Genomic DNA, 19,201 nt, shown 5'->3' on the forward strand with positions numbered 1-19,201 from the left:
TGCTCTCAGCCCATGATATAGTTGCTCTTGTGTAAAAAACAAACCGTACACTCAGTTATTTATGTGAGGGTGCACACAGAATGTTTTATGATTTCATTGAGTGTCTTTTCCTGTCCTGTGTGATAGTAGCTGTTCTCCAGCTTTGATCTTGATATTCTGCACAACAGCAGAATCATTGTGGTGTCATGATAGAGTGCTGGTGTCTAGGCCACTGGCACCAGCAGTGATCCACAGGCACTCTGCTGGACACACCCTGACTACTTGGCTCATTTGTGCCATCCATCTCCCCTCTTCTCATACAGTGAAGGATTCCAGCACTGCAATCATTTGTTCTGGGGATGAAGGGAAAGGATGCACTTCAGTGACACGTGTCCGAACGTGTAGAAGCATATCTCTAATATGCCCGTATAGACATTTAGAGAAAAAATAGTTTCTTATAAAGGCTAAGACTAATGTTAATTTTGTTTACTTTTATTACTTGTATCCCTGTCAGGAAGTCCAGTCCCCTCTGCAAGCTCCTCAGTTCCCCTGTCAGTGATGAGCTTCTGGAGGGTCTAACACGTTCCACACTGTCCCACCAATTCATACCAGAAGGTGCAGCAGCAAGGACAAGGTCGCACATGGACTTGCTACAGCCATGTTTATGGCTCAAAGGCAGCAGCTACAACAGTTGATCACTAAACAGATATAAAATAAAATGTCGTGTTGTTGGTCTCTTCAGGGGAAGTGTTGATAGAGTGTTGAACACTAACCTTATTATTCATTTCTCAAGTGCTATTTCTGCAAATAGCTGCCAACAAACTGTTATGAGCAGAGACACTGTCCACAAGTGTAGACAGTGTGTAGACATTCGCTTTTTGTGATTACCGTATTCCAAAGTATGAGCCTTGGGCTGGTTGACAGCAGAGCACAAAGTCGGGTAATTGGCTCCTGTGTGTTTACGAGAGGGGAGTTTTAGCCTTTCTGATGGATGGAGTGAACCAGGGGGGTTCACTCTTTTTGAAACTTTTGAATTTTAATTAGTGGCAAGGTAGTGTTTGGTTTAGATGGAGTAATGATTAAAGGAGGAGAGAAGGGAGAAGCTGTCTTTCTGACTGAACCTTACACATCTTCATGAGACATACTCTATTGACTTACAGTGGCACAGACTTTATTCACTCCTGCACAGCTGAAGAAGCTCCGGAGCCAACTGGCAGAGAGTAGGACAAACCACTGAGAAAGATATATATAGATATCTGCAGAGAGGTCAGACCGCACCATCTTCAACTCTTTATTGACACCTTCAGTTTAAAAATACCACAAATGTCAGCCTTTAAAAAAAAAAAAAAAAAAAAAATTCAAATCCTCCCCAAAACTGTAACTCCAACAGAGCTTACTAGCCACACCGGGTGCGTTGGCATCAAGGTTTATTATCCTTTATAATGTACAATATACAAAAATATAGGGTACCAAAAAATTCACAGTGTCTAAAAGGCAGTGATTACAGTCTACATGACAGGTCTAACAGTACACCTGGTAAGTTGCATAGAAGGGCACAGAGCCTCACATCGCAGGGGACAGAGCTCAAAATTGACCAATCAGACGGCAGGCTTTCACAACAGGCCAATAGAGGGTTAGCTTTGATCAAAAAGCCGACTTCTGAATTCTGAATTCAGAAGCTGTCTGTACTATTTGATACTCTCTCATATTATCAGTGCTATGCTGAGTTATTTTCAGCCGGGGTTCATGTGTCTCTCTGGAAATTTGATGTTTGAGCAGCTGGGAAAGGTCGTAAGCCACAGGCAGTTGGGTCACATTGTGGAGCTCTGTCCCCAAACAAACCTCATGGTTGGTGTGTACTTAGCTGCTGCACTTTTTTTTTTTTTTTTTTTTAAACAACTATAAGGCTTTTTTTTTAAACAAACAGTGTTAGCTATACAATATACAGATACATTTACACGATCCTCTTCAGGGTCATTAGATGGGCTGCAGAAGGCTGTCGCTCCTATATACAGATAGAGCTCTCATCTCGTGCATGTACAGTAGCTGATGTGAAAAGCATTGCTGGGTTAGCATTCATCGATCAGGCAATAATAATAAAATATAGCTGTGAAAATGCCCTTTTATAAACCAAGCTTTGACTATAAATAGAGTCTGTTCCACCTCTGTGGGAACCAGAGGTGCGATGCTTTAACTTACAATGATTAACATCTCATACATGAAATATAGAAAAACCAGTAGAGTGCCTGGAGTGTCAGTGACAGAATGTGGAAACAAAATGCACCAAAGAATAAAACAAAAACAAAACAAATGTCTTCTCATATATAGTCATATGTATGAAAGCATTTACATTGTACAAAATACAGTTACACCCCTTTGCTCATTCAGGCATACAGACACACATAGAGTACATGTGTTTGCATGTACACACATCTACACACACATGCACTCAGTTTGATCTTCACACAGGCAAACTTCTAAGCAAGCATAATTTACTTTTTTTTGTGTTTTTTTGTTCTTCTTTTTCAAGCAGGGCCAAATAAATGTTTTGTTACAATAATTTTTTTTGTAAAAACCATATCAGTAATCTTTTTCTTCGTGTTAACATTTCAGGTATTGAAGATGCGACAAACTGTTTAAAAAAAAAATCAAGAAAGCAAAAGGAATGTGTTTGTTCATTGAAGTGAAATTAGAGAAACAACAATTAATCAGCTATATCTTATTTAACAAAATATGTCCTCCTATGCTACAGCTCATCAGAGCATAAAACAATTATCTTAAAAAACAAACACTAAAAAAAAAGAAAAAAAAAAAGAACAAGTGCCAGTCTACTAGCTTATTCTACCATCATAGAAAACCCAATCCAGTTGTTCAGCACACTGGCCATATTTGATATGACCACCGAGCTATTTAACACTCAGTAGAATTGATGCATCCTTTGGAGAATCAATTGGAGAATCAATCAATTCTCTTTCAGAAGTCTTTATTGTTCTTGGGAAAAAATAAAACAGAAGAAATAGAAAGGAAACAAACCTCGCCCCTGCCCTCTATTGCATACAGGCACCCAAGGCATTCCCAAAGCTTTATGTACATTTCAGACCGCGTCCCACAACCCCCCTTGCTTCGACTCTACGAATGAACGTCCTTGTCCGCAAAAGGCGTGACTCCGATCACAGGCAGATTTTAGAGATTATTTCTCTCCACCTCAGGCTGATGTTTAGCGTTGCGACTCCTCCAAACATCCATTCAAACACTAAATCGACTCTGAAGTTCTTATCTTTTCTGTCACGTGAAATTCCAACAATGCAGGGTGTGCATCCGCTCCCGAAGAACCAAGCTGATATTGATCTCTAATTTATTTCATCATCGACTTCATTGAGTTTTCTCTTTTGTTGTTGCTCTCTCGTGCCGTGCTGTGTGGCAAGGATGTAATGATATGCGCTGTTTGTTCTCAGTAACTGCTTTTGTTGTCGAGGGACTCCAAGTTCATTACAGGCTGAGAATGGGGCTTGAAATGGAGAGGCGTAAAGCGGTGACCCAATTCCAGAGAAATGGATTTTTTTTTTTTTTTAAATGTTCTGTTCTCGTTCTTTTCTGCAATTGTGGATTCTAGACTCAGCACCTGCGCTGAGGTGTTCAGGTCACATTAATCAGTCTAAAGCCATGACTCATCGTTTTCCACTGGATCCCCACATGAAGACGAAGCTCCGGGTTGACACTGCTTTGTCAAGTCAGGCCCTTAAAATAACACCCCCGAGCTGGTTGCATCAGTCCCTGACTGCACCAGGACATGGGCATTGTTGTCCAAACCCACGTCTTCTAATGGAAAGTTCCAGAAACGCCCTTGAAAACACAAACCCTACCATGCGGAAGAGACTACGGGGGTGAGGAGAGGGGCGATGGCGAACGGAGGAACCTCTGGCTCTGAGAAACATTTCAGTTCATGTCGGTTCAGTTATGTCACCATGGCATTGGGGTGGTGTTCGTTTGGGGCGGCGGCAGGGGGGGCGGGGGAGCAGGAGAGCCAGTTGTGGGGCGTGTCTCAGCTGTTGTTGCTGTGGTTGTAGGTCCTGCATGGCGAAGGGGAGGAGTTGGGCTGGTAGTCGAACTTGCCGAGCGCTGTGGGATAGTAGGTGGTGGTGTAGACGTTCGTCTGCTGCAGCGGTGTTGGGTAGAAGTTGGATCTTTCATCTGGCAGCAAGTTGTTTTTGTTCAGTGTCTGGAATGACAGCAGAGAAAAAAAGTTGGATTAAACTCTCCACTCTTACAGCTTATCCATCACATGTAATATTCATGAATATTTTCAAAAAAATTGACTGAATTAACTCTGACGAGGAAAACATATCTGTCCTGCTAAAAGATTTTCTGTGTCTAATCAAGTTTTTTAAGTTTGTCTTTAAGGAATAGCTCTAGATTTTAAATTTTTGGGACTCTGGACAGGCTAGCTGTTTTCCTTTGTGCTAAGCTAACTGTCCACTTGCTGTAGCTTCATATTAACCATACAAGAAAGCGAATAAGCGTATTCCAAAATGTTGAACTGATCCTCTAAAATAAAACCTGCCAAAGCAACAAAATACTTCAACCTGTTTCCAATGACAATCAGCTGTCACGTATTTCCTAAAATATCTGCTTATTCTATTCTAAGATACCAGTCTCCTCTACAGTCACATCCCGCCTCCCCCAAGAAACCAAAATTTAAAAAACAAGATATTCTATTTAAGTCATTTACCTAATTTATGTGCACTTGTTTCATTTCAGCTGAGTGTGAGAGTCTCTACTGCGTTTTGCTGTCATTAACGGTCACGTACAGTCTCCTCTCCTCTGCTTTCTATTTCACTGTGTGTGTGTGTGTGTGTGTGTGTGTGTGTGTGTGTGTGTGTGTGTGTGTCTTCTCCCTACACACAGCAGAGGAGAGACAGGTTGACAACTCGTTACGTTAAGTGCAATAAAAGCTTTCCAACAAGTGTTAGAAAACCAAAGATGGACAGACACCGACCCCAAACGTTTGAAAGTCAGGCCCAAAATATGTTTTTTAAATGCACTCAATCTGGCGAGGGTGTCTGCTGCTGACGGCAGGGAGGCTGGTCTTGGCCCTCGCACTCACAGCTCTCCTGCTGTTACAGCTACAAAGCAGCCACCCAAGGGAAACACTGGATACAGACTCTCATTTCAGGAAAATCCTGTAAACAAGGGCGAGGGTTGGGTTTTTCATTGGAAGATGTTTTCAGTTATTATCTGAAAATAAAGTTTTGAGGACTTAATTATAGCCAGAACTGATAGAGATTGTTTACAGTGTGTTTTATTCTTGCCCTGCAGATGAATAAAATACCTGCACTAGTGTTGAGGTTATAGCTTGTGTGCTGCAAGTGTATTCATAACCAAAGCAAACCAATTGAACAAATTTAATTTAGTTCATGTCAAGCTTACTCAATACACTAATATACGAGATGGAAGGAATTCACTGCAGCTCTCTTAAATAAAAACAAGTCTAAAACCCACATTTTATTCTAATGCAATTGCTGAGTCTTGGTAAAAGCTGAACATAAGGTGAAACACTTTCCAGGGGAAGCATTAGACTAATGTAATCCATCTGAATAGCTCTGGGGACTGAGGCAGGAAGATAATCAGGTTAGAGTCGGTGAAATACACAACGCTGGGCATCATAAATTGGCCTGGAGGAGAGGGAACCTGCTGGATAAACAGCGCTGTAGTGGAGCACAGTGACATCGGCTGCAGATCCAGCATAGGCTGGCCGCCCCCTCTGGTCATTAAAGCTAATGAGTTCAGGCTCTCAACACCACAGCGGCTGTCAGCGCGGTGTCCACACACCAGCAACAACAACGGCAAGGACGGCAAGTGTCAGGAGGCTGACGCGATCAAAAAGACGGGGACGGGTCGTTGTGGTTGGGCACCATGTTCCTGCCACGCTTTGGTAGGATCTTTAGGTACGGCTTCATTGATAGCAAAGGTTAAGATGAATCCCTGCTGGCACTTGATAGCTGATGTCAGACACCGAAAATAGCTCTGGGTTAAAACAAAAGCAGGGGGTGCCATTTAGAAGATGAAATGCAATCCAGAAAGTGCTGTTTGAATAATACGTCCATAAAGTGAAGGCCTATCAGCTGCCAAAACACCACACAGCCGTTTATAATATCTAAGACAGGATTTTACAGAAAAGTTCACAAACACAGTGACACTAATTTTATTTTATACACCTTGATGATTGTGGGGTAAACAGTAGTCTACCAGCTAGTGTTAACTTCATTAATGTGAATCGTGATGAAATACATTCAACCTCTTTTCCCCATGATGAAGCAGAGAGTCCCCGGTTTGACTCCCGCTGCATGTCGTTCCCCTCCTCCCGCCTCCAGTTTCCTGTCTATCTCGACTGGTTCTAATAAAGGCAAAAATGGCCAAAAAATGACTTTAAAAACAAAAATGGTGACAATATCAATCGAAATCTCTATATTCATTGATGAAAAAAGAGGAGACATAATTACATCAACTTTTTTTTTTTTTTTTTTTTAAATGACATAATCCAAATGTCGTTTGAATGACTGCTTTACACATTTCTCTTGTGCATTCAAACATCCTCCCAGTAACCCTGCACACCAGCAGCACAGCGCCAACAGCACCAGCTTGCACCCAGCTACTGTATGGGCTTTAAACAGCACAGCTTTTTTCTTTAACTCAGGCTTTCTGTCAAATATCCTCAAGCTCAGCGTGATATAACCCTGATGACATCATCAGGGTCAGTCAAACAGTGTTTTCACTTCCTGATCCACAGTATTAGTTTAACATAACATGAAGCCCCACAGACTCTAAATGGTTCTGTCGACTGTGTCGTTGGATCAGGAAGCTGTTATACATCAAAAAACACATTTTCACCCAAAATGCAGTTTTGCAGAGGAAGCCATGACAATCACCTCACAGTGCAGTCTGAGATGCAACAAGTGTGTAAGGCGCGATGGATTAGTGTCAACAGGAAATGTGATGTCGTCTCCTGATAGGCATGTTCACTATGTGTCTGAAAGCGATGTCAAAACATCTGTTTGTTATATCGTTTCATGATCTGAGCTGATCTGTGACCACAGAGACTCAGCAGCGACGGCGACCTGTCCAACACTCTCAAGGTAAGACGGATGCAGTCGCTGATTTTGGATGATGTGACCGAATATAAGAGAAAGAAATGAATCACTGTGCTGCTTCTGAAATGCAGAATAATATATTTTGGAGTATCAAGTTCAACTTGGGAAAACAACGTGGGCAACAGTCATGAGACAAAAGTGGTTGGTGTAAGATCAGAGAATTTAATTAACTTAAATCAGTGATTAGGAGAAAAAAGCCTGGAGCGTCCATGCTGACAAAAAATGAAATGGTGGTGACAAAGATCAAACTGAACCCAGCTGTTTATCACAAGCTTGCTTTGAAGCACTTTACAGTGACAGGAAAATCAATCATCTCCCTGAATCAGCGATCGGTTAGGGAGCAAACAACAGAAATCGCAGAGAACAGGACATAACTTTGCACTGAAAGTCTGTGAATCTCCGGTGAAAACAGTTTCTTGACTTGCTGTAAATGTGAATGCACAGTAGAGCGATAGCAGAGGGGAGGTCAAGGGCTGACTAATGCTTTAGAAAGTTAATGGGGCCCATTAATAAGGACTTGGTTTGTGGGCAGGTAGAAAGGCTTAAAGCCTATAAGTTCTGTATAAGAGCAAGGAGGAATAAAAATGAACAGTAATTCATCTTCTGTGGTTAGCGCTCTATTGAGATAAATGCATGAATAAAGGCTCTAAATAAAACATGAATCACATTCACTGCCCTTGAATCCTCAACATTAACATTGGGTGTGTTTGTGCATGTGAGTAAGACCAGGTAAACAGTCCCTTTTACTTTCATCTGTTAAATATTTAGAAACGAAGCCCTCTGATGATCACGTACCTTGAACTCCATGGGCGTGTACTTCTCGTTCTTTGGCGTGGTGTTGCCCTTATAGTTGAGGTGGTTCGGGGTGGTGGGGTGAATGACGGCAGACTCCTGCGAGGGCTTGTGGAAACGTTGACAGTAGACGTAGATCAGGAAGGACAGCAGCCCCGCCCCGAGGAAACAAGACACACCGGTGGCGATTAGGTGGATGGAGGTGAACGCTGGGAAATGAAGCAGATACACGGGGCGTCATTAAAGCGTCAGCATACAGTGCTGCACTGTGAATGTGATAGAAGATTAAATTGGCGGTTTATCATTTTTAATTTACCATCATTAGTTGACGACTCATTCAGTTGAGTTTCTCCTATGATATTGATTGTGTTATTAGAAATAAATGTGCTTTTGTTATGCATTGAGGAAGCCCACTGTTCATGCTTTAGGAGGTCCGGGTTCAGAGGTTAAGGAGACGTCTGTATGTATGTATGTATATCTTGTGGGTGTTGTAATCATAAGCTGATATGTATCTTAACCAATCTGCGTTCATTTCTTTGTCCCTTGCTGTATGAACGGCTCAGCCCGACTCTGTGCTGTTGGGACAGGGAATGATTAAACTTTGTGTCAACCCTTTCCCATTATTGATCAATAATAATCTTTTTTATTAATCTCTAGCTCGATCAGCGTCTGTGTCCAGTGCTTTAACCAAAACTCCACTACATTATTCTCTTTTGAAAAAACCTGCTTCTTGTACAAGATTTATCACAATCCTCACTCTGAATTAGATTAAGACAGATCTTAAATAGGCAAAACAATATCCGGTGGCTTAATGGTTAAGACACCATATAATCCTAACGTTACTCCCCCAGTTTAATTCAAACATCTGTTGCATGTCATATCTCTCCACCCTCCACATATTCTGGCTTTATTTACACTGTAAGCTGTCCAATAAAGAAAAAGGGAGGAAAACAAGAAAGTAGAACCAATAATTAAAAATTCACTACTTCACTCAAAGTCTCTTCCAACACTTGATTAAATTATCGGGTCGTCACTGTTCTTGGCTTCCAATTTTCACCCTGGAAACATTGTCAAATGCTCCAAAAATCAGACTCTGAATAAATTTAGCTGAGAAACGAGCCTTTGCAGAATTATTCATACAGGTGGACTGCTCAGGCCAATATTACCTGGCGCTCCTCAATATTACTCTGTTGGTAACGCTCATGCCAACGTTGTTTGCCGTCACAGCTTTCGCCAAACAAAAACCTCGTCCAAGTTTTCTATTCGGTTGAATTAACCAAAGCGTAACACTCATGTATGTGTTTAAGGGGGGGATTAGGTCTCTCAGCAAAGTCCTTGGATTCTTTCACTGCTCCTTCAAAGAGCCGCTTCAGTATGAGTGGCCAGTTCTCTGACGCAAGTGACTGAGCTATTAGATAGTTAGGTTAAACGTAACCTCTTTTTTTCTTCTTATGATGGAATACAGCAGTAACTTTACAAGGGCTATGACATTGGCATCTCTTTTTTGTTGATCTGTCTTTTCAAGGACAGGGATGTGCACTTGGGTTTGTAATTTTGGTTTTGTATTACCGATCAGTAATTTATGACGATGTGAGTCAGGCATTTCTTTATAGTTATTCAACCTGCGGCCCCTTCCCGTTTCTTTCCGCCTCCTGATTGTTAGAGTTTTGCACAGACTGAAATAAACACATGCACGAAGATGCACATATAAATGTATGAAAACTCACATCGTGGACAGACATCTGTGGAGACATACAGGGGCATAAAAATAAACAAAAACCCTAACGTGCACACAGAAACAAAGCGAAGGCAGCTGTTAATCCACTTACCTCCACAGTGTTTGTCCTTATCAAAACCAGATGCAGGGAGAATGACTGCAGAGAGGAGAGGAACACAGGGTCAGACACACACATGCATGCACACACACACACATGCACACACACACACACACACACACACACACACACACACACACACACATACACAGTCCCTGGAGAAACAGCCTTCAGAACACAACAACCACCGACTGTAACACCAGGAGAGTTGACACATGGAGAAACAAAAACAGTGAATGAGAAATTGAAATGTTATTTAAAATGTTATGCAAACGGTCCACGGTGATTTATTTGTTTCGGTGAATTCCACAACTTTCTAAATAAAAATAGACCGTTGGGTGAAAAAAAACAGCTCTGCTCCGTCGTATTGAAAATCTCTAGCGGCTGTTACAGACACTTGACGTCAAGACAATAATTTAAATCTCCTACACATCCTGTCCTAACATATCCAAGAAGGTAAGAAGAAGGGAGCAGGGAGGGTTGGTATGTGTGTGTGTGAGTGTGTGAGTGTGTGTGTGTGTGTGTGTGTGTGAGAACAGTTTTAATTGCAGTGCCACATCTCCTGATTAATTTTTTGGCCTAATTCTTCAGCTTCCACAGCCGCCTCCCCTCTGCCAGTGACCTTAACAAATCCATCCATCGCCTCATTGAAATTTGCACTGAAATTAGATGTGATTTGGTGTTGTGACAACCCATTAATATTAATCGCCTTCGTCTGGACTCATTAGGGAGTCTGAGTGTGGAGAGGCCGGCTCTGGCAGGCCATGAAAGATCATTTCAGCAGAAACTTTCTGAAATCGTCATCAGCATAACAAGGTGCGCCGGGGCCAACGGGGTCAACTGCTAACTTGTTGGATTCACATGGACTTAATTATCGTTAATTAACAGAAGCAGATGAGTTTAGTGCACAAACAGGCTACACACACACACACACACACACACACCACACACACACACACACACACACACACACACATACACACATACACACACACACACACACACACACACACAAGCGACTGGGTGCTTGTGTGCGTGGACGTGAGTGGATAGGGATGGTGAGGATGATGATCATGCTGACACTCAATGACTATGACACTGTGTAAATATTTGACAATGACAGACGAGGTGTCCCAAGAATCACAAGCTGCTGCTGCTGCTGCTTCTGAATGATGCTAAAGGAGGACGCAGGGATTGTGGGCTGAGCCTGAAGCTCCTCCCACAGTTACACGGTCTGACCTCACAAAGTCGTCAAACCTCTGATGGATGATAAAGCAGTAAAAAAGTTTGATGATAACCTGATGTGTGTTTACCTCTTGTTTTAATCGCTTTGCACAGTTAAAACATCATAGTAAAAAACTAGTGCTGGAATTATTAGGCAATAAATGGACTAGTTGATCGTAGGGTTTGGTGATAAATCAGCACTATTTTTTAATTTTCAGTGGAATTATATTGGATCATATGATCTTATATTATTGTTCTAATCATTCTCGTCCAATGTAATTATTCCTTTGAATGATATAAACCCTAACCCTTCTGGGGTTTCTGTTTGTTTTTTCAACTGTTTACTTTTGTTGTCAACAGTTTTCATGTCCCTCAGATGACAATCTGTATTTTTGAAAAGGCGAACAAGCCCAAGCACAATGTGTACTTTGCTTTCCACACTGAAAGTACAAGCTTACGTGTTTCTATTTGAAGGTGTCAAAAACTAAAGGCAGTGTTAGCCTCGAGGTTAGAGAAGGGAGCTTGTGACCGGAAGATTCCTGGACCAGAAAAGTGAAAAGGCGATGCTTGCCCTCCCATAATAACATCACTGTGCTGCCCTTGAGCCCATCTGCTCCAGCGGAGCTGCTCAGTGGCCGGCAGGTGTGAGCAGCTTTCAGGTGTGAATGTGTGTAAGTGAGTGAATGTGATCAGGGTGTTCCTGTAAAAGAGGTTGCCTCTCAGCAAAAAACGAAAACAAAGCCAAGCTAAAAGCATGATAAAACAAATGGAAAGCATGCAGGGTATTTCAAGATATTCAGGGCTGCAAAGGTCTCACACAAGTCGTCAACGCAACATTTTGCCAAAAGAACATCGCACTAGAGGAATTCAACCTTGACCTCCCATAAAGGAGGCTGCACATGCAGGTTGTGTATCTGAGAGCTGACTGACTCACCAGGTATTTCATTGCAGTCTCTGCGCTGAGTGCTGTTCCCCACACAGGGGGTGTTGCCCTGAGCACCACACACCCGACTCCTCATCTGCAAGCCTGAATCATCACAGGCCGACCACAGCGACCAGGCCATCCAGCCACCTAAACACAGAAAAAAGAACAATCAATACAAACCCAGACAACCAGAAGGCCGCACCAAACTCAGACAGCCTGGAAACCAACGCGCCCACCCAGGCTGTAGCCACCCGCGGCCACGAACCCTTCCTGGCCAGCCAAACGGCCCCAAACACACCGAAAAGTGTTTGTGATGTAAACAGGATTGGAAGAGTAAACCCGTGGAGAGTTTGTTTAGTGCATAGCGGAGATGTTTGTCTCCTGAGCCAAGCTTTAGTGCCGTTTCCCCGCAGCAGGCAACCGAGCAGTAAACAAAGGCTCCTACCCAAGAGGAAAGAGAAAATTCCCAACTCTCCGGTCCTCCCTTTGAACCACATACTCGCTGCATTCTTTCACCCTGTATTTAAAAGCACCGGAGTGGAGGGAGCGCAGGCTACTGCAATGAAAGGCTGATGAAAAAGCTGGTTTGTTATTCAGGGTGCTCTCAAGTGTGCAGTTTTGGCAGAGAGGGCCAGAGTAGAGCCACAGGACAGGCCTCTTTTACCTTCCCTATCAGTCTGGTGCTCAGCGACAGGCTGCTCAGTCTCCACCACCTGTTCCCTTCTCGCGGCACAACCATCTAGACACACAAAACACACAGTCCACCTCAAAAATGTTTAATAACCGTGCATCACTACAGCCCACTTTAATTGCTTCATTTATTCCCATTTATTTTGGTCACCCAGACGACCTGCATATTCGCACATGTCGAGTCAGAAGGAACGGCGTCAGGCCCGAGGCTCCTCGTTAGTATTCTGTCCCGACAGTTCCTCCTGCTGTCCTCCATTACTGGTGGACACTTTAATCAAATGACCTGCAACAGGGGCATCAAATATCCCTGTGACTGACAGCCAGCTTGCCTCTAATTACACATGCAGTGGCACCAGGAGGACCCCCGATAGATGACTGATGTCGTGCCCGTCAATAATGTACGGGACAAGGAGACAGATCGGGGTTGGAGAGGTTGTTAGCAGACAGTCGATCGGCGCAGGCCCAAAGGGATGTGTTGGTCCACGTCAAACAGGAAAACATTAACCTGATAAAGGAGCCTGATTAGCATCTCGACAAAAGTAGGAGAAAAAGACAGAAAGCCATTTACCTTTCTTTGTAATTACCAGGACGGCTGACTGTAAGCGTTACTCTCCCAGTGAATGACAGCTGGGCTGATTCAATATGAAAAGCAGCTGAGGAAAACCACAGTTAAGGGGAAACTACCATTTAATTCAGGCAGAAATCATCCGCATCACTGCACGCACGCACACACACACACACACACAAACACACACAAACACACACACACACACACTTTCAAAGATATACGTGAACACCCCATGGATATTTGCCACAGCCAATTTTTGTTTTCCATCAAAATGAATAAAAAAAGAAAAAAAAGATGAAAATCACACTGTGGTGACAAAACGTTGAAGGCTGTTTGATATTAAACTCTAGACTCTTTATTATGAGTTCTGATACTGGACTTTTTTCTCTTCCCGGATTAGCAGGCAGATCTCTCATGAATATTTCAGTGTCCTTGAACGAGCAAAATGGGAGTAGACGGGAGGGGAACATGGAGGGCGTTGTTATACATCTCACATCTCATCATCACATGATGTGAGACTTTGGGCTAACGTCCAAATCCCAAAAAAATTAACACCATTAGAACATTAAATTTTATTTCAACCCGACTGTAGCATAAGCCACCTGCTGTTTCACGTTTTATCATACGTTAGTTATGTTATTAAAGGATCAGTTTATACAAATGACTAAAATACATTTACCTGCAGTGGTTTCTTGATAGTTTTGTTTTTAATTTTCAAGGCTTTAAGATATCCACTTCTGATATTTTGGTCTCCTTCCAATGGAGGTAAAAGAAATTACATTTGTTGAGCTCACAGCATTGAAAAATACCATTTAAATAACATTTAAAAGCAAAAAAAAAAAAATGTCGCTCTTAAACTGGAGGCTCCTCAGAGCCTCCTCTTTAAGTTTGCTTTCTACTGAGGAAACAGTTCGGATGAAAACTGTTGGCAGTGTGTTCTGTGGATTACCTGGAGCAGGTGGACTCAACACAGGTCGTAGGTCTGGAACAATGGCATAAAAGTTCACTAGCAAATAAGAGTTAACAAAAGCTGTTTTTGTTCGTTTTGCAAACTTTAGAGAATAAATGAGTTAACAGATTCTTTCATATCACTCCTGTTTTTCACTAATTGTTCTGTTAATCATTGTTCTGTTTATAATTGTTCTGTTAATAAATCTATTTTGGTGCAAAAACTTGGCTTGACCTAGAAAGTTAGACATAAACTCGATACTGTGTTTTTGCTTTTTACTACCAATATCCAACACGCACTTTACATTCACAGACTTTTCAAAACTTCAGATGAGTCATGTGAGATTTTCCATATGGTTGATACATCACAAGTGCCTCTCTTTTTAAACCTTTCTAGAGAGGTTGCCATGGCGCTCAGAGCTGCAGCAGCAGCAGCACAGTGGGAAAAACACGGTGGGAGGATGGGTTGTTCTCTCAGCAGGACTCTGTTTATCTTTTTCATACATCTATGACCTGGTTTATTCAGTGGGAAAAGATGGAGGAAGCAATTTAGCAAATGGGACAACACAGAAATGACACGGTGTGGGAGATGACTGCCTGCCTGCCTGGAGGTGTGATGAAAGCACACCAAGCTATGGTGGCATGACAGGGTTAGGTTCTGAATTTATGTGCGGCCTTACCATCGCAGGTGTGTGTGTTGCACAGGGCCTCTTCTGTGTGCAGTCCTATGCAGATGTCCCCTCCGTTGGAAGGCACAGGGCTGTTGCAAGAGCGCGTGCGTTGGTAGTGACCGCCGCCACAACCCACCGAGCACTGAGACCAGGACGACCAGCAGGACCACGCACCTTTCACTGTAACGCACACACGTACACGTTACAGAACATAATCTCATGCTGCCTTTGTAGATGTGATGAGACGCACACTAATCCAAACTATCCTGGCTGCCAGTTAAGACTAATGTTCTTCTTAGTGGCAGACGCTATCAGGAAAAACATTTTCTTCAGTAAGCCTGGATTGATTTGGGCTCAGTTTGAATGTCACAATGACTTAAGACTTGGCGGCTGTGATGCTTGACTTCCTTAAGACTTCAAAGAAAAAGAAACATTCTTAACTTCTTAAGTTTTGACCTATTAAATCCCAGAACAATAAAAACATCTTTAATATCTAAATATTTGGCCAATTTAAAAGACTCTAAACTATGTGAACAAAAAAACTCTGTTTATACAAGTAACATTTCATATTGGTGTTCAGTATTTACAGACTTGCTCATGAAGACTTGACAAGACTCCTAGACCTGAACCTGCTCTGCTGGTATCTTTTTGCTCTGTGTTATTTGCCGGTTGCACCAGCTGAATGTTCCCCAGGGCTGCTAGTAAAATGTGTTTTTACCCTGAGGCAGAATTCATATCTGTTGCACCACCCGGGCACCTTAACTTGTTTTTAAATATTTAGATGTTGTTCAGACCTTTATCGGGTCAAATAAAAACTGTTCATTCACCGATTTTTTTCACTTTCCTTCTCATGCTTGTTCATGTGAAATCTGATCACATTTTCATTTTAAACACATTTTTCATTCATGTTTGTCTTACTGCGCCCTGCACACAATGCAATACACAATACATTTTGTATTTCATATATTTTACCACTTAGTTTTCCACAGTTGTAATATCTTTTTGAGGTTTAGCTCTCTTGCTGATCATAGTCTACTTTGCCTTTGCCGTGTCCTGTCTTTACTGTTGCATTTATTTAGTCATTCCATGGGGACCGTTAATGTTTAATCTGATCTAATCAGAGGAGCATGACCGACTAATTGACTGGCTGGTTGAATGGCTGATGTCTGTCTGACTGACAGAGAGAAGCAGCGTTGCCAGGTAACATCGCAGCGCTGCAGAAAACTCCATTAGCTGAGTGGATTAGTGTGACATAGAGGCAGGAAGCAGGCTGTGGCCACTTAACTCTGACTAGCTCTCACAGCCAGCCACCGCTCTGCCCGACTGACTCTCTGACTAACTGGCTGTTTACCTGGCTGACTGGCTGAGTGTCTGACTCACTGAATTACTGAGCGGCTCACTGACTACCTGACTGACATACTGTTTTTATAGCTATTTGCCTGTCCTCCTGCTCAGAATAATGAAGTCAGAACGTGGTCAGAGTGGAATGCCTCTCGCTGTGTTTTCACCTGGTGCTAGCTAGACACCTGGCTTGTCATATCCATAGACTGTGGGTCATATCAGACACTAGGGTTAAGGATGACGTTAGGGGGTAAGTTGTTACCCAGTGCTTGTTTCAATTACACCATCTGTATTGATTGTTTTCACAGCAGAATGAATCGAAAGTCTAGCAACAACTTATAATCAACTCTCAAAACGAACAATACATCGTTTCAAAACCAAAGACTCACAACATTATCAGGAGAGAACTAGGCTCCTGTCGTCAGAGGACACACAAATATGAATCTGTTGAACAATGAATCGCATCGTGATCTCTTGCATACTAATTAGGTATGTTCTGGCACTGGATCACAGCCACAACTACAGCTCCATTTCCAACCTTCATGTGTTTGTTTGGCCGCCTCCAAACAACAGCTGTAGAGACTTGAGACTAGATCTGACTGACTTGTCTCCTCTAGCTGAAGTCTTAACTCAGACTTGACCTGAGCTGACTCGGATTGACTGGAGACTTAATGTGTTTTGAGCTGTGAATTGAGACTTGAGTCTTGGCTCGGACTGACTTGATGCTTGACAAAGGAGTGACTCGGAATGACTTCAGACGTGACTTTGACTTGTCCTGAATGACTTGAAAATTGATTTGAACTGAAGTTAGACTTGAAACGGGCTTCGTCAGCTGACTTGAGGCTTGACTTTGACTTGCTTTGAAAGATTTAGAATAACTGTGTTGAGCTGATGTTTAAAGGCTCTTTAATTGCACTCCTGAAGAAGAACTAATGTATTGCTAATGTACACTTGAAGTGACTTGAGGCTGGCTTTGTTAATACTTCAGATAGGATTTGAACTTCACTCACAATAAGTACTTATTGGACAAGCTCTATAGTATAGTGGTTGATTTAAAACCAAGCCATGTTGAATACTGAATTAATAATTACTTTAAATATGAAGTCTGCAGGGACAGTGTTGCTCGTTTGACATTATGCCGTGGAACTTGGGATTCAGAATACAGACCTGACTTGTGAATTACCAACTAACTCAATGACTCTTTCTCTTACACACTCACTCACAAACACACACACACACTCAGAAACCTGCTTCCTCCGCACATGCACTACCACGCATTTCAATCTCCTCTGTAATTTGTTTTATCTCCATCCTTCTCTCTGATCTCATCATCAATTGCTATTTCACACTCATTCTCTCTTTTGTCACTGGCCTCGTCCTTCTCACCTGCGTGTCTACCTGAGACAGACGCTCCGAGACCGGCTGCACTTGTGACACTGATTGCAAAAGGCTTCCTGATTGGCCGTCTCGCCTGGGCTTATTTAGGTTCTACGTGTCAGTCGCTAAGCAAACCAATAAATATTTTCATGTATAACAACTGACATTTAAATACACTACAGAATGAATCATTAATTCATAAGGTACGAGCCATGACTATTTAAGGTGACCTCTTAAGAGGAGTTCAGCCCTCGTGTGTGCATGCCTGTCCTCGGTCTGGTTTAATAAGTGTAGCCTGTCAGTGCAGCAGCCTGTGGTCAGCAGAGTTTTAGGTCAGCTGATTATGGTTTGATGAGTAGTTTGAAATAGACAACTTCATTTGTTCAAGGACTCTCCCTGCACTGCTGCTGCTGCTGGTAACCATTAGCTAATGAAGCTAATGATCCACTATGCAGTATTTTACCATTGACCTCCCACTGTCTCTGTCTCTACTTCTGCCTCAGTGTGCATGTCTTTTCTTTATGAACCCATAATATACTCCAGAGGTCAACTAACAGACTTCCTGCATTCATGTTGCATGGGAGAGTAAAAAAACAAACAGCACATGTTTTGTTTGTATCATTTTGCAGACTTTGGTGCCAGATATGCACTTTAGGTAAGTTCTTTCTTATCTTGCCAATTTAAAGCTGGAGATTTAAACCATATTTGTTGAAAATCTTTATTTGATTTATCTGATTTTAAAATGTTCTTCTAAGCTTCAATAGACATATATTGTGCTGTACTATATTAAAGAGATCTGGACCTGTTATCCATTAGATAAAACGTGATAGAAAAGGTGCCATCAGCAGCCTTAATGACTGTACTTGTGTTTTCTTTTATTGTTCTTTAAAAATTTAGAGATTTTATGCCCCTGTATCTAAAAACAAGGTTTTCTGCTCACAGAAGAAAACACTGTTCACCGCAGCTGGCAGTAAACAAGGTCATCTTGCTTCAAGCACAGGTCAGAATAGAAAGTGAGGAGACAAATGTTGAAAGGATGCACATATGATGTTCATTGTACGAGTCCTTTAAAGTAAATAAAAAGAAAAATGAATTGTGAAACTACAGTGTTTTTTTAGCCCAGATTTTTGTATTATTGAGCAATTTGTAACTGATTTTCAAAAGAAAATCTAAATAAAAAAAGAATATTTGTTTTCTCCCTTTATTCTAAATGAGCCCTAAGTAGTACTAGTCATGTAGACAATGGTTTTTGGTGTGTCTTCGCTCACCAGGACATGCCTGGACATTACAGTCCTGGTACTCCACAGGCGAGCCACGGCACGCAACAGGAGCACTCTTCCCCTCCGGCCCAGCACAGGTTCGCCGACGGGTGCGGTAACCTTTGGCACAGCTCTGTGAGCAGCTTGACCAGGTCTCCCATGACGACCAGCCAGCGCCCGCCACTCTCACCACCGGTGTCTTCAAGAGCTCCTCGACGAGGGCTGGTGAGAGAAGAAAGCCGGTAAAAGAAAAAAGAAGAGAAAGGTTCCAGGTTATATTAAAGTCACAAAATATATTCAGTGCTGGTCGACCGAGAGTAAAGAATTTAAAGAGAGCTATGAAGCATGCAAATTCTTTGAGTGTAAGTCTCACAGAGTATATGACTTTGCCAGCAGGCAAATTTCTCTCTCTGTCCTTCTCTCAAACTCTGTCTGTGTCTCTCA

General features: G+C 42.3%; 1 protein-coding gene across 6 annotated transcripts in view; it reads right to left on the reverse strand.

The window, feature by feature from the left end:
- Positions 1 to 1,246: 1,246 nt before the first annotated feature.
- Positions 1,247 to 19,201, reverse strand: part of sema5ba (sema domain, seven thrombospondin repeats (type 1 and type 1-like), transmembrane domain (TM) and short cytoplasmic domain, (semaphorin) 5Ba) — a 174,211-nt gene continuing 156,256 nt past the window's right edge. For 3 of the 6 annotated variants that reach the window (XM_056388964.1, XM_056388963.1, XM_056388962.1), the window contains 7 exons: positions 18,767 to 18,979; positions 14,790 to 14,960; positions 12,568 to 12,642; positions 11,913 to 12,050; positions 9,749 to 9,793; positions 7,923 to 8,128; positions 1,247 to 4,198 (listed from right to left, as the gene is read on the reverse strand). In XM_056388964.1, the coding sequence (XP_056244939.1) occupies positions 4,022 to 4,198; positions 7,923 to 8,128; positions 9,749 to 9,793; positions 11,913 to 12,050; positions 12,568 to 12,642; positions 14,790 to 14,960; positions 18,767 to 18,979 (1,025 nt within the window). In that variant the 3' untranslated portion in view covers positions 1,247 to 4,021. The remainder of the gene's footprint in view (positions 4,199 to 7,922; positions 8,129 to 9,748; positions 9,794 to 11,912; positions 12,051 to 12,567; positions 12,643 to 14,789; positions 14,961 to 18,766; positions 18,980 to 19,201) is intronic. The other 3 variants (XM_056388965.1, XM_056388966.1, XM_056388967.1) reach the window with 3 other exon arrangements.

Source organism: Seriola aureovittata, chromosome 11 (genome assembly GCF_021018895.1).
Source record: "Seriola aureovittata isolate HTS-2021-v1 ecotype China chromosome 11, ASM2101889v1, whole genome shotgun sequence".
Taxonomy (NCBI): Eukaryota; Metazoa; Chordata; class Actinopteri; order Carangiformes; family Carangidae; genus Seriola; species Seriola aureovittata.